The sequence below is a fragment of the Rhamphochromis sp. 'chilingali' genome, assembly GCF_963969265.1.
Source record: "Rhamphochromis sp. 'chilingali' genome assembly, chromosome: 14".
Classification (NCBI taxonomy): Eukaryota; Metazoa; Chordata; class Actinopteri; order Cichliformes; family Cichlidae; genus Rhamphochromis; species Rhamphochromis sp. 'chilingali'.
Window position 1 is genome coordinate 10872593 of NC_137941.1, and position 16244 is coordinate 10888836.

At 41.2% G+C, this 16244-nt stretch overlaps 3 protein-coding genes across 3 annotated transcripts; all 3 read right to left on the reverse strand.

Annotated features, from left to right (window-relative positions):
• Positions 1–3118: 3118 nt before the first annotated feature.
• On the reverse strand, positions 3119–4717 carry LOC308409915 (olfactory receptor 4S1-like; the record flags this gene model as incomplete). The annotated part of the gene is made up of 3 exons (XM_080902912.1): positions 3119–3162; positions 3487–3978; positions 4714–4717. The coding sequence occupies 3 exons, from the start codon at positions 4715–4717 to the stop codon at positions 3119–3121; spliced, it is 540 nt and encodes a 179-aa protein (XP_080759038.1).
• A 304-nt stretch (positions 4718–5021) lies between these two features.
• On the reverse strand, positions 5022–5966 carry LOC308409380 (olfactory receptor 2G3-like; the record flags this gene model as incomplete). Its single annotated transcript, XM_080902082.1, has 1 exon — positions 5022–5966. The coding sequence occupies one exon, from the start codon at positions 5964–5966 to the stop codon at positions 5022–5024; it is 945 nt and encodes a 314-aa protein (XP_080758208.1).
• A 1012-nt stretch (positions 5967–6978) lies between these two features.
• LOC308409917 (olfactory receptor 6F1-like) lies at positions 6979–13455 on the reverse strand (the record flags this gene model as incomplete). Its single annotated transcript, XM_080902914.1, has 3 exons — positions 6979–7004; positions 7206–7262; positions 12609–13455. The coding sequence occupies 3 exons, from the start codon at positions 13453–13455 to the stop codon at positions 6979–6981; spliced, it is 930 nt and encodes a 309-aa protein (XP_080759040.1).
• Positions 13456–16244: the final 2789 nt, after the last annotated feature.

The following is a 16244-nucleotide window of genomic DNA, read 5'->3' on the forward strand; positions in this document are numbered from 1 at the left end:
TAACAACATAACAGAGCACTGAGCTGCTGCGTCTGTACCTGACTAATGTCTGCTGTCCCTCTTCACCTCCCATTAATTATAGAATAAAATAAAATACTATATACAGTACAATAAATAGAATAAAATATACATTAGGATAGAAATAGAATGCAAATGCTTTATACAACTGAGTAAAAATACAACTTTGTCAGAAAAAGAGTATTGCACTCAGAGTGTGTGAATGTGTGTGTTTGATCAGTTAAAGTCTTTGTTGTGGAGTCTGACAGCAGTGAGGAGGAAAGACCTGCGAAATCTCTCCGTCCCACACCGTGTGTGCCGCAGCCTGCCACTGAAGGAGCTGCTCAGTGCTGTCACAGTCTCCTGCATGGGGTGGGAGATGTTGTCCAGCAGGGATGAGTGTATGTTTCTGTTCTGTGTCCTGTTTGTTTCTATATGTGTCTTTCTGGCTGCTGTTACAAGCAAATTTCCCCTTGTGGGACAATTAAAGGATTATTCTATTCTAATGCTGTTTCTATCAAACTATTTTTCTCCTACAGTTACACAGAGGCCTGACAACAATATTATACATTCACATTATAATGCAGCCACCTAATGTTATCACATCATATCACAACTCCACACTGTGTATCTAAGCCCTCAGTTCCCAGTCTTGTCATTCCGTCCATTCCTCATGTGTGTTTTCAGTTCAGTCCATCCAGTCAGCCAGCCAACCATTAATTTATTAATTCACTCACTCACTCCCTCACTCATTCATTCATTTATTCAATTGGTATAGTCAGTCCGTCTTCTCATGTTCTGTTCATCCTGGCTTCACAACAAACATCATCCACATCCTTCACCAGCCTGCGAGTCCTGTGTTTGAGTCCTCTCTTCCTTCCACACATCACATTGTGTCACATATATAGAGACTGTTTATACATAGGGCCCAGAATTCTGTGCTAACATCCCTGAACCTTGTACAATGTGTGGTGCCAACTCATAAACCACACTTGCTGTGTATATAGTACTGTCAGGCCTTTATTTTTTAACAGCAGCTCTGTGGAAAGAAGGTAGTTTTAAAGCAGCATGAATCTATAACCTACTAAGCAATCACTTCTTTCTTCCCCTGTCTTTGAATTAATTTGCAAACTGTGAAACTGATATGCTCTTAAATATAGACATCATGTCAGTTATATTTTCTGAATTAGCCTTGTGATATAAGTGTACAATGAGCGAGACTACAGAGGCACCCGAAAAACTGGCTAAACTTTGAGCCACAGTAAACACGTCACTCATGAGACTCAAACATTTTATGCTTGAAAAAAGGATATAAATATGAGTCTGTTATTTGAGAAACATAAACCTATTTACTAGGGGTGCAACGACACACAAAATTCACGGTTCGGTTCGGTTCGATACTTTGGTGTCACGGTTCGATATTTTTTCGATACAAAAAAAATGTTCATGCCTTTTTAATTTGTCATTTATTAAAATTATAAATATATATTTTAACTCAAAAGTACAGTTTTTAAATTTAACCCTAACCCTTGTGCGTGTTTTTTATTTTGACAGCGAATACGCACCTGCCGACCATTTATGTGCAGCCCTGGTTATTTAGCTCGTCATATTGCAGCCACAGAAATTCTTTTGTCCATGAAACCATAAAGCTGCACTTTCTTTTTGCCTTATAGTCTGATTTGTCATAACTTCTCCGTTTTGTGGTAAGCTTTTCTTTGGCTGTCACTTCTTCACCCTGACCTGTCTTATTTGGCTCAGCAGAACTGAAATATATATCCTGTTGCTTTTACACACGCACTCACATAAGCTCAGCGATGCTCTGCGCGATCAACCTCTCACATGTTTATGCTTGCTGCGGGAGATTTCACTTGTCATGTTTGCATAGTAAGCTAACAATTAATAAGACGATGTCATAGGAATTGGTGCACAAATTATCATCACTCACAGATCAGTGCTGTCGCTCTTGCGATTGCAAAGTGAAAGCAAAAAAACAAGCGCAAATTCAAACGCGATTTCAATATGTCACATATTGACAGTGGCTCACCGATGCCAATGACATAATTACCCAGCTACATTTCCGAAAGAATGCAAAAGCATTGACATATATTTTTCCTTCCTACGATAGCCCGACGGGCAGGGCAGAGATAGATTTTGGTACCCCGACTGAAAAAATCGCTAGCTCCGGGACGTCGGGCTAGCGATATTGCGAGCCCTGTATCTGATTGAGGAATCACTCATCTTTGGAAAAGAGAGTTTATTACAGAGAAATGTCTCTTTCCAAAATAAAAGCTATACTATACGCTTCTTCTGGGCTATATTCTCAGCAGCATAAGGAGAATCCTGTGCTAACAGCTGTCTAAATGACTCGGCTAAAGTTAGTAGCATGCTTGCTTGTTTCTTTTCTGCTTCCACTTGTCTTTGCACTAGGATGATGTCGGCGTAAATGTGCAGTCATATTCGTTGTGTTCCCACTAGTGCTTTCAGGTTAATCTCGTTGAAATGACCTTAACGCCACAACACGGCAAATCTCCGTTAACGAGCTACCGCCGATCACCCCGTGCATGGGGCTAGACGGCCAACACGTTAACGAGCTAACTGCGCTAACACACTAGTTCCCACCCATGTAATTGAGCATTGCATGGCACATCCAACATACTGTTTTACTTTAGTCCATGACTCGCTTACCTTCAGGGTCATACGTCACATGAAAAATAATTCCAAACGCCAGATCTGAATGAGGGTGGGGGAGGTCCATGTTGTAAGGAGAGCTTAACTTCTGTCTCGCTAGCTTGCCCTGCGCTCTTCCTTCTGACGACGCTGTCTGTGTTGAGCGCTCAGTGAATCTGCGTTCGACTACTCCGCCTAGGCTGCACTGTTGACCCTAGGCGGAGTAGTCGAACGCGTATTCACTGAGCGCTCAACACAGACAGCATCGTCAGAAGGAAAGTTGATAAAATAAATTAAAAATTTTGTATTGTTCGATACATATGCGTACCGAACCGAAACCACTGTATCGAACGGTTCAATATCGATACGAATATCGTTGCACCCCTACTATTTACTGTAAATGACAATAAATTGACCAATTTACATCTCAGTGGAACATGTTAGAGATATGGCATTATGACACCTTAAGTTCAAACGATAAGATGACCTGGATTAAACCTAAAACCAGAAGTGGAAATGCATTTTAGTTTACATCTGAAAAAATGTAAAAAACAAAAAACAATAATAATAAATTTTTAAAAGGTAAAATATGTGTTAGTTGTCTTTAGATCTTTGATAGTCTAAAGGTCAAATTTAAGTAAACAATAATGCTTTTTACTGAGACTTGGTTGTCTTGGTGCATTTATAGTTAATGTTATGAGGCCTTCATTTGCTGTCATGTACAAGAGAATAATGTACATTTTTTGAAATTTTATTTTGCTCCATTTTTATTTGGTGAACAAGAAACTCTTAATTTTGAAGTTCTTTTAAAATAAAATAAACCCAATATCCTGTTTCGTATTTTGGTGAGTTTAAATCCATATATGAGAGGATTCATAACTGGAGGGATGATGAGAAATTCAATAGTGATGAAGTTTTGGAGGCTTTGAGGTAAACGTGTAGAGCCAGATATCATGTACACTGGATCAAGAAAAAACAGGAAAGTCATCAAAGAGATCAGGTGGGGCACACAGGTCTGCGTAAACTTTAACCTGTCCTCTCTGGACCTCGCACATGTTTTAATAAGATATATGTAAGTCCAAATTATAAAAAGCCAATGACACAGATAAACAATAAGTGTTACATTTGCACTGATGTTTTTTCTAAAAGTGCCAACATCAGGACAAGCAAGTTTAATTATTAACCAGTTTAGATACAAGACTCTCTGAATGTTTATATCACACAACTTGAGTCTTGATGTTAGCAGGACATTGATGGAGAAAAGGCAGAAAGGTGTTAGCCAGGAGAAACACACCAGCTGAGAGAGCCTCCTTCCTAGTTAAGGCGAGGAAGGAGTAGAAGAGAAGGGAGTTACTGTTAAAATACTATTATTGCATTGTTTTTTGTTGTTTTGTTGTTTTTTTATTTTATGTTATGGGATTGAAAAACTTCAAAAAACAACAACAGCACAATTTTATGCTTGATATGCTAAACAAAACTTTAATTTTTAAAGTAGTAAATACTACAGTATGTCAAGCAATGGGGATATATGATCAGATTTCAAAAAGTACAGAATTATGGTGTCATTAATTAATGTACAGAGAGAAATTTACATATAAATTTAAAAACAAAAAAAAGCCAAATAAAAGTAGGTAACAGTTCAATTACTATTACTATTTTTCCAAAATAATAATAATAAAAAACCCTATATAAATACATAAATACTACTGAAAAAATACAAACTAATAACACTGATCCTTATATTTATACATGTAACGTGTTTATTGAAAAAAAGAAAGATTAAGCATTGTTAACTGATCCTTGTGATAAACTGAGATGTAACACACAGGGATTCCTGCACTAACCAGCCCTTTACAACAGAATATTTCATACAATATTTTGTTTACTTTAAACCTAAAACACTTTGAAATAAACCTGTTTAATCAACTTGCACATATATCAGCTAATATACCTTGAACATCAAGACACAGCAAGGCAAAGAAATGAAATGTCAATTTGTGATGATTTCTGAATGGTATATAGATGAATTTTAAAACAGTACTTAAAAACTCATGCAGAATCCTTTTTAAAATGAAATTCTTAGTCAAAAACATGAAAAAAATGTTGTTTTCATTTAATGTTCGTGCTGGATTGAGCAAATATGACACATTTGACAAATATATGTCATATTATGACAAATATAACAAAGAATATTAGTAAAATTAGTCTAGTCCAAATATATGTTTGCCTTAGACAAGGCAAACATGACTAAATGTTTCTGAATCAAGTGCCTTCAGAAAGACTTGTATTTATATTGCTGCATCTGTTTTGAATATTTTTGAATTATTTTAAATAAGGAAATCTAACCTTAATGTAAATCATTTCCCTTTCAAATGAATTAAACTCAAGATTCTGTTTCGTATTTTGGTGAGATTAAATCCATACATGAGAGGATTAATAACTGGACGGATGATGACAAGTTCAAGAGTGATGAAGTTTTGGAGGCTTTGGGGTAAATCTATGGAGCCAAAGCGCAAGTACATCGAATCAAAAACTATTAAAGTGAAATTTATGATCACAGAAGTCAGATGGGGCACACAGGTCTGCGTAAACTTTACTCTGTTCTCTCTGGAACTCACACATGTTTTAATAAGATATATGTAAGTCCAAATTAAGAAAAGCCAATGAGACACATTAACGACAAGTATCACATATGCACTTATGTTATTTGAAAAAGTGTCAGCTTCAGGACAAGCAAGTTTAACAATTAACCAGTTTAGACATACGACTCTCTGAATCTTTATACCACATAACTTGAGTCTTGCTGTAAGCAGGACGTGGATGGCAAAAAGACAGAAAGGTGTCAGCCAGGAGAAACACACCAGCTGTGAAAGCCTCCTCTTAGTCATGAAAGAGTGGTAGTGCAGAGGTCGACATATAGCCATATACCTGTCAAAGGCCATGACAGCAACAATAGACAAATCACAGCACACACATGAATACATGATAAAAGCTTGTAAAAGGCACCCTTCATAGGAGATTCTGTGAGAAGACGACAGTAAATCTGAAAGGAATTTTGGGTAGAAACCTGTGGTTCCATAAAGTGCATTAATGCAAAGGCAACTCAGGAAAATGTACATAGGTTCGTGGAGGCTTTCATCCAAGACAATGAGCAGCACAAGAGAAATATTGAAGAACAAAATCACACAGTAATACAGTAAAGTAACTGAGAAGAGGGGTACTGTGAAATTCATCGTCTCATTAAATCCTGACAGAATAAAACTTCTTTCATTAGACTGATTATCCATGATCAGAGGGCACATCTACCTTTTTAAAATAACAACATAACAGAGCACTGAGCTGCTGCGTCTGTACCTGACTAATGTCTGCTGTCCCTCTTCACCCCCCATTAATTATAGAATAAAATAAAATACTATATACAGTACAATAAATAGAATAAAATATACAATAGGATAGAAATAGAATGCAAATGCTTTATACAACTGAGTAAAAATACAACTTTGTCAGAAAAAGAGTATTGCACACAGTGTGTGTGGATGTGTGTGTTTGATCAGTTAAAGTCTTTGTTGTGGAGTCTGACAGCAGTGAGGAGGAAAGACCTGCAAAATCTCTCCGTCCCACACCGTGTGTGCCGCAGCCTGCCACTGAAGGAGCTGCTCAGTGCTGTCACAGTCTCCTGCATGGGGTGGGAGATGTTGTCCAACAGGGATGAGTGTATGTTTCTGTTCTGTGTCCTGTTTGTTTCTATATGTGTCTTTCTGGCTGCTGTTACAAGCAAATTTCCCCTTGTGGGACAATTAAAGGATTATTCTATTCTATTCTAATGCTGTTTCTATCAAACTATTTTTCTCCTACAGTTACACAGAGGCCTGACAACAATATTATACATTCACATTATAATGCTGATATTCTCTTAAATATAGACATCATGTCAGTTATATTTTCTGAATTAGCTTTGTGATATAAGTGTACAATGAGCGAGACTACAGAGGCACCCGGAAAACTGGCTAAACTTTGAGCCACAGTAAACACGTCACTCACGAGACTCAAACATTTTATAATTGAAAAAAGGATATAAATATGAGTCTGTTACTTGAGAAACATAAACCTATTTACTGTAAATGACAATAAATTGACCAATTTACATCTTAATGGAACGTGTTAGAGATATGGCATTATGACACCTTAAGTTCAAACGATAAGATGACCTGGATTAAAGCTAAAACCAGAAGTGGAAATGCATTTTAGTTTACATCTGAAAAAATGTAAAAACAAGAAACAATAATAATAAATTTTCAAAAGGTAAAATATGTGTTAGTTGTCTTCAGATCTTTGATAGTCTAAAGGTCAAATTTAAGTAAACAATAATGCTTTTTACTGAGACTTGGTTGTCTTGGTGCATTTATAGTTAATGTTATGAGGCCTTCATTTGCTGTCATGTACAAGAGAATAATGTACATTTTTGAAATTTTATTTTGCTCTATTTTTATTTGGTGAACAAGGAGCTCTTAATTTCGAAGTTCTTTTAAAATAAAATGAACCCAATATCCTGTTTCGTATTTTGGTGAGTTTAAATCCATATATGAGAGGATTCATAACTGGACGGATGATGAGAAATTCAATAGTGATGACGTTTTGGAGGCTTTGAGGTAAACGTGTAGAGCCAGATATCATGTACACTGGATCAAGAAAAAACAGGAAAGTCATCAAAGAGATCAGGTGGGGCACACAGGTCTGCATAAACATTAACCTGTCCTCTCTGGACCTCGCACATGTTTTAATAAGATATATGTAAGTCCAACTTATAAAAAGCCAATGACACAGATAAACAATAACTGTTACATTTGCACTGATGTTTTTTCTAAAGGTGTCAACATCAGGACAAGCAAGTTTAATTATTAACCAGTTTAGATACAAGACTCTCTGAATGTGTCATGGTCCTGGGTCGGTGACCCAGCGCTTTTAGTTTATTATGATGATGATTATTATTGTTCGAGTTCTATGTGTTATATTCGGTCTGTCTCTGTCTGTCTATGGTGTCACCCCCACTGTTTGCGAATCTGTCTGTTTAGTTCTGTGTCTTGTTTGGTTCCCTGTGTCTGAGTTTCCTGTCTTATTGTGAAGGTCTCTGTCTGATGTGAGTGTGTTCAGTTTACGTTTCCCCTGTCCCGTCAGCTCTGATTTCTCCCAGCTGTGTTGCCCTTCTGTCTCTCATCCCCTGATTACTGGTGTGTGTATTTAAGCCCTGTGTGTTCTCCTGCCTGTTGCTGGTTCGTCTGCGTTACGCCGTGTCACTCTGCGTTACTCTGTGGTCCACGGTGTCCTGTTCCTCGTCCGTGTCTCTCTGCCTCTCACCCCATTCTGGTACCCTCTCAGGTTTGTCATTTAGCTTTCCCAGTTTAGGTCTTTAGTTTTGTCTTCCCTCTTGCCTGTTTTGTCATCTCACCACTGTGTAAATATAACATCACCAGCATTATCATCTACTGCCTGCGATTTGGGTCCTTTCTCCCGTCAATACCACACGGCTCGCCTCGGCAGCCGTGACAGTACGAACCAGCCAAACATGGACCCAGCGGCATTCGCACCTTCCAAGGAGCTTCGGGAGGAATTAACCGATTCAGTTTCAAGATGGACTAATCTGTGGCTAGAGCATGAGGGGGAGGAACTTCGTCATGCTCTGGAGGCCCGACTACAGCGGCTAGTTTCCAATCACTCCTGGTTGCTGGACTCACTTAACCCACTCGTACAGGACTTCATCCTCAACACGCTTCATCTTCACCCCCCAACTGCGACAGCTGACCTGCCTGGCTTACCGGAAGATCCTCTCCCCAGTCCACCAGAGGACTCTCAGCCGGACAAAATGCCGCCCGTTCATTCGGCTTCTCCCTCCTTCTGGGCAAAACGGCGGTCACGCCGTCGTCATCCTTCGCTCGCCAAGCAAGCCCTCGGGGTCAGCTAGAGTGACTGTTTCATGTACATGCAGCCCCCCAGTGGCCAGCTCACACCAGCCCAGGCTTTTTACAAAGCACTGGGAATCATCCTCATTCCACCCAGCCTATCCACCCCACAGCAGGAGCAGCCACTTCAGAGCTGGCTCATATCACCGCCCGCTTCCCCTGCCGCTCTAGCCCCTTCTCCCAGGTGGAAGCGACGTCCACGCGGCCGTCAGTTACCGGCAGATTCTGTGAGTCAGGAACACAGTGTTTTTTCTGTTCCATCTGAGCTTGCATTCATGACCACTCTGTCAGTTGATCCTGAGTCTAGTAGTTCAATGCCAGTCAACTCAGGTTTATTCAAATGTGAAAAGATTAATTCAGAAACGGTTAATTCTTTGTCAGATACTCCAAGGTCCGTTAACACATGCTCTGAGGATTTAAAGGACTGCTTTCATTCTGCCTCTTCCGAGTCCTGTGTTATGCTAACCAGGACTTTTAATCCGGAATCTGAAAATAAAAAAGACTATCTACTAGAAGCTCGGTTAGCCGCCCGGCCAGAAGCTCGGTTAGCCGCCCGGCCAGAAGCTCGGTTAGCCGCCTGGCCAGAAGCTCAGTCGCCACCTCCACCACATTCAGCCTCACCACCCGTAGCTCAGTTACAGTCACAGCCAGACTTACTGCAAACTATTTTGCAATCCCTAGCCCAGTCAGAAGCCCAGTTGGCAGAAGAATCATCAGCCTTATCATCCGTTCAGTCTCCCACTCCACCACCATTGTCATCACAACCATTATGTCAGTCACCCTCAGTTCAGCCTCCTGTTCAGCAGCCACCAGCCCTGCATCCTGTGTCAGTTTCTCCACCTGTACAACAATACAAGTCAATTCAACCTGAAAAACACTGTTCTTCGCCCATCCATTCCAAGCAGAGAGACAAATTTAATAATGTCAGCATTCCTCAAAGGCTGGCCAGTTCTGAGACTGAGATGCACTCCAGGGCCTCCCCTGAGGCTGGGTTTCAGCCCCCAGCTGACTCTGGACCCCTGGAGGTTAAGAAGCCAGCTGAGGACTGCACCCGGCTGTCGCTGCCTGAGCAGAGTCAATACTCTGTGCAGCTGCAGCCTGCTATGTGCTTGCCAGAGGCCCGTGCGCCTGCTGGTCCGGTTCTGTGCCTGCCAGGGGCCCGTGTGCCTGCTGGTTCTGTTCTGTCCCTGCCAGAGGCCCGTGCGCCTGCTGGTTCTGTTCTATGCCTGCCAGAGCCCACTGGTCCTGAGACTGTTCTTGCTGGAGGGCCCGAGGAGCCCGTCCAGCCTCCTGCCTCGTCAGCTGGGGGGCCCGAGGAGCCCGTCCAGCCACCAGCTGCTCCACCAGCAGCCTCATCCACGCTTGCAGCAGCAGTTTCATCCTTGCCGCCGCCTGCTCCACCAGCAGCCTCCTCATCAGCATCGTCAGCGTCGCCAGCTCCGGCTGCATCCTCGCCTGGTCCAGCTCCGGCTTCATCCTCGCCTGGTCCAGCTCCGGCCTCAGCTTCGCCTGGTCCGGCCTCAGCTTCGCCTGGTCCGGCCTCAGCTTCGCCCGGTCCGGCCTCCGCCTCAGCTTCGCCCGCTTCGCTCGGTCCGGCCTCCGCCTCAGCTTCTCCCGCTTCGCCATCGTCTGGCCCGGCCCCCGCTTCAGCTGCTTCGCCTTCGTCTGGCCCAGCCTCCGCTTCAGCTGCTTCATCCTCGTCTGGCCCAGCCTCCGTGTCTTCGCCTTCGGCGTCGCCTGGTCCAGCCTCGTCTGGGTCTGTGGTTTATTGGCCGCCTTCCAGGCCACTGGTCGGGCGTCATCTCCGTCGTGGGCGGCCCCCAGACCCCCTTCGCCTGAATCGCCGCCGCTGCATTCCGCACGGCCGGCCTCCGGACCCCTTTCGCCTGAGTCGCCGCCGCTGCCTTCCGCAGGGCCAGCCCCCTGAACTGTTTCCACGTCGCCACCGTTGCCGTCCGCACGGCCGGCCACCTGAACTGTTTCCACATCGCCGCCGTTGCCTTCCGCACGGCCGGCCCCCTGAACTGTTCTTTTTTGGACTCCTGTTTTGTTTTGGGACTTTCTTGTGCTTCGGTGTTTTGTTTCGAGCCCTCCTTCATGGACCCCCGCTGCCCGCCCTGGTCGGGTTGTTTTCTGTTTTGGGCAGTTTTTGTGTTTTTCTTTCATTTTCTTGTGTTGGGCTGTCTGGTGCCAGCCCTTGAGGGGGGGGGGGGGGGGGGGGGGGTACTGTCATGGTCCTGGGTCCTTGACCCAGCGCTTTTAGTTTATTATGATGATGATTATTATTGTTCGAGTTCTATGTGTTATATTCGGTCTGTCTCTGTCTGTCTATGGTGCCCCCCCCCCACTGTTTGCGAATCTGTCTGTTTAGTTCTGTGTCGTGTTTGGTTCTGTGTCTGAGTTTCCTGTCTTATTGTGAAGGTCTCTGTCTGATGTGAGTGTGTTCAGTTTACGTTTCCCCTGTCCCGTCAGCTCTGATTTCTCCCAGCTGTGTTGCCCTTCTGTCTCTCATCCCCTGATTACTGGTGTGTGTATTTAAGCCCTGTGTGTTCTCCTGCCTGATGCCGGTTCGTCTGTGTTACGGTGTGTCAGTCTGCGTTACTCTGTGGTCCACGGTGTCCTGTTCCTCGTCCGTGTCTCTCTGCCTCTCACCCCATTCTGGTACCCTCTCAGGTTTGTCATTTAGCTTTCCCAGTTTAGGTCTTTAGTTTTGTCTTCCCTCTTGCCTGTTTTGTCATCTCACCACTGTGTAAATATAACATCACCAGCATTATCATCTACTGCCTGCGATTTGGGTCCTTTCTCCCGTCAATACCACATGGCTCGCCTCGGCAGCCGTGACAGAATGTTTATATCACACAACTTGAGTCTTGATGTTAGCAGGACATTGATGGAGAAAAGGCAGAAAGGTGTTAGCCTGGAGAAACACACCAGCTGAGAGAGCCTCCTTCCTAGTTAAGGCGAGGAAGGAGTAGAAGAGAAGGGAGTTACTGTTAAAATACTATTATTGCATTGTTTTTTGTTTTTTTTTTAATTTTTTAATTTTATGCTATGGGATTGAAAAACTTCAAACAACAACAGCACAATTTTATGCTTGATATGCTAAACAAAACTTTAATTTTTAAAGTAGTAAGTACTAAAGTATGTCAAGCAATGGGGATATATGATCAGATTTCAAAAAGTACAGAATTATGGTGTCATTAATTAATGTACAGAGAGAAATTTACATATAAATTTAAAAACAAAAAAAAATGCCAAATAAAAGTAGGTAACAGTTCAATTACTATTACTATTTTTCCAAAATAATAATAAAAAAAAACTATATATATAAATAAATAAATACTACTGAAAAAATACAGCCTAATAACACTGATCCTTATATTTATACATGTAACGTGTTTATAGGAAAAAAAAAACATTAAGCATTGTTAACTGACCTTTGTGATAAACTGAGATGTAACACACAGGGATGCCTGCACTAACCAGCCCTTTACAACAGAATATTTCATACAATATTTTGTTTACTTTAAACCTAAAACACTTTGAAATAAACCTGTTTAATCAACTTGCACATATATCAGCTAATATACCTTGAACATGAAGACACAGCAAGGCAAGGAGATGAAATGTCAATTTGTGATGATTTCTGAATGGTATATAGATGAATTTTACAACAGTACTTAAAATGAAATTCTTAGTCAAAAACATGAAAAAAATGTTGTTTTCATTTAACGTTCGTGCTGGATTGAGCAAATATGACATATATGACAAATATGTGTCCTATTATGACAAATATAACAAAGAATATTAGTAAAATTAGTCTAGTCCAAATATATGTTTGCCTTAGACAAGTTTTGAATATTTTTGAATTATTTTAAATAAGGAAATCTAACCTTAATGGAAATCATTTCCCTTTCAAATAAATTAAACTCAAGATTCTGTGTCGTATTTTGGTGAGTTTAAATCCATACATGAGAGGATTCATAACTGGAGGGATGATGAGAAATTCAAGAGTGATGAAGTTTTTGAGGCTTTGGGATAAATCTCTGGAGCCAAAGCGCAAGTACATCGCATCAAAAGCCAGTACAGTGGCATTTATGATCACAGAAGTCAGATGGGGCACACAGGTCTGCGTAAACTTTACTCTGTCCTCTCTGGACCTCACACATGTTTTAATAATATATATGTAAGTCCAAATTATGAAAAGCCAATGAGACAGATAAACGACAATTATCACATATGCACTGATGTTATTTGAAAAAGTGTCAGCTTCAGGACAAGCAAGTTGAACAATTAACCAGTTTAGACATAAGGCTCTCTGAATCTTTATACCACATAACTTGAGTCTTGCTGTAAGCACAACATTGATGGCAAAAACACAGAAAGGTGTCAGCCAGGAGAAACACACCAACTGTGAAAGCCTCCTCTTAGTCATGAAAGAGTGGTAGTGCAGAGGTCGACATATAGCCAGATACCTGTCAAAGGCCATGACAGTTAAAATAGACAAATCACAACAAGCAAATGAATACATGACAAAACCTTGTAAAAGGCACCCTTCATAGGAGATTCTGTGAGAAGACGACAGTAAATCTGAAAGGAATTTGGGGTAGAAACCTGTGGTTCCATAAAGTGCATTAATGCAAAGGCTACTCAGGAAAATGTACATAGGTTCATGGAGGCTTTCATCCAAGACAATGAGCAGCACAAGAGAAATATTGAAGAACAAAATCACACAATAATACAGTAAGGTGGTTAACAAGAGTGGTACTCTGTAATTCATTGTCTCATTAAATCCTGACAAAATAAAAATTCTTACAATAGACACATTATCCATGATCAGAGAACACATCTACCTTCTTTGTGTAACAATATGTAAGTGTACAGAGCACAGAGCTGCTGTATCTAGATCCCTAACAGTATCTGTTCTCCCTCGTCACCTTCCCTTAAATGCTGCCTTTGGCTCAACAACAAACACACACCTGGGAATTTGACCTCTGTTGATTGAAGGGCAAAAAAGTTATAAAATTGATGATGGCACAAGTTAATATAATATAATATAATATAATATAATATAATATAATATAATATAATATAATATAATATAATATCGTCTTCATGCATGCTCAATCGTCCAGGTAAGTAAATCTCCAAAAGTAGATTCTGTTCATCTGGACGTTGCGTTTTCAGTGGGAGAAATGTTTTGTCAGTTGGATGAATGAAACATTTCTCTCATCTCACTTGGATGAGGCTGGACGGGCAACTCGGGCCCTCTAGCAGACGACACTTGAGGCTGGACGGGCGACTCGGGCCCTCTACACAGCAAATCCAGCATGTCCAAATTAACACTGTCGGATTTGATTTCAACACTATTAAAGTGTCTATATGGGTCCACACCAGAGAGTGTTAATTTAACTCTTTTTGGAGAGTTGGTACGTTAACTCTGATTTAGTGTTAAACACCAAATCTGTCTGGAGTTGATAATTTAACACTTGGTGTTAAGAGTTTATATATTAACTCTCAAGAGTATTTTAGTTTAACTACGTAAGAGTTATCTTCTAATTCATTCTAAAAAGCGGGAATTTTACTGTTCTGAACTTCTAGAAATTTCTTTTGGAAATAAACATTTACTAAAAAGACGCAATGGTTTTTGAAAAACATTTATTCTGAACTGTGTTCAGTGTACATGTTCTCACTTTCATTAGAATTGTGTTTATCAAAAGGTCTGACATAGGTGAGCTGGTAAATGCAAATAACAGCATTCTCATCACTTATTTCTTCAATACAATATGCATGTCCTTCATTCATCCCTTTGTGGAACTTCAACGCACTTCTGCTCTCCCCCATATTCCATCTTCACAAGCATATCCTGTGCGGAGATTGAATAAAAATTAGTTGACACTAATTAATGGCACAAATAATCCAGTAAACAATTGCAGCACAGTAAAAAAAAAAAAAAAAAAAAAGGAATCCTTTTTGAGCCATTACTTGTGTAAAGTATTTTCCCAAAGGACAAGGACACAGGCAACAGGTAATACTGAACTAAATGTAAAACCTCAACCTTTTTCATTTTTACCTAAACCGTGTGCACAAAACTCTGGAGGGATCTAAATGCTAACGTAGAATCCAGTCAGGACGTCTGCTACTGCTGTTTGCTTGTTTTTTTTTATGGGCGATCGTTGTCAGACTTCAAGTAGCACCATTATACTAACATTTCACATTCTAGACATTATTTTAGGTGTATTTGACCAAAGGTTTGACTGAAAACGGTGGAACGAGCTTCCTTTAGAGATTAGACAGGCCACTTCTTTATCTGTTTTTAAGTCACTCTTGAAAACCCACCTCTTTACCTTGGCCTTTGACACCACGTGAGATGTTGGTTTTTTATTTTTATTTTAGTTGTTTTTAGGTGATTCGATGCTGTTTTATCTTGTTTTTGCTTTAACATAGGGCTGTTTTAATTTTATGTCTTATGTGTTTTATTTATTTAATTTGCTGTTTTTTGTTATTCTATTGTTTTAACTTATTTTCTGTACAGCACTTTGTTCCTGTGCTGGGTATTTTAAAGTGCTTTATAAATAAAATTGGATTGGATTGGATTGGAAAATTCACATGCAAGCTTTTTTCAAGGCTGTGGTATTTGCCCGCAAACAATACCTTTCAGCTAGCTAAAACAGAATATTATGCTATCAGCGAGCAACACGGCTAATGCCTTTCACACAGCTTTGTCTCAACTTCAAAGAGCCACAGAAGTAAAAGCTCATAATAATAATTGAAACAATCTTTGAAAAAATGACTTACCAAGCATGGCAAACAACTCAAATATGTAGAGCAAAATGTTCTGAAACGGCTTCACTTCAGCTTCGACTGGAGCCGTGCTGGAGGCGGAGTCTGTGAATTTACTCTGTTGGTGTCATAGCCCCTGTCGGAGTTCAGAGTTAAGAGGTCAGGAGTTAATGTTTCCATTGTAACACCCCCAGATTTGACAGAGAAACACTCATTTTTAACACTCGATTTTAACTACTATCATTTTACACCTCAGAGTTACATTAAAAGAATGTGACTCTGCTTAGAGTAAAATTAACTCTACTTTTGCAAGAAGACTATTAACACCAAAACATTTAACACTTTTGAATTTGCTGTGTAGCAGACGACACTTGAGGCTGGACGGGCGACTCGGGCCCTCCAGCAGACGACACTTGAGGCTGGACAGGTGACTCGGGCCTTCCAGCAGACGACACTTGAGGCTGGCTGGGTTCACCTGAACCCCCAGCTAACATGGCTTGAGACTGGACGGGCTCCTCTGGCCCTCCAGTGGAAACAGACACTGAAGCAGCAGGTACAGAGACCTCTGCCAGTGTGGACCCTGGCTGGGACTAAGCAGTCCTCAGAGGGCTGAAAGTGTTCCCCAATACACTCAGCAGAGGACGGAGGCGGACGGGTGAACTCACTTGAGCTCTCAGGGGGTGCTGAGAGCTGACACTGTTCTGGTGAGTTCTCCGGTGAGGCTGCTGGCGCTGGCGTCTTGACCTCTAGGGGTCCAGAGTTGGCTGGTGACTGACACCCAGCCTCTGGGGAGGCCCTAGAGGAAGCAACTGTCTCTGACATGGCCAGCTTAAGAGAACC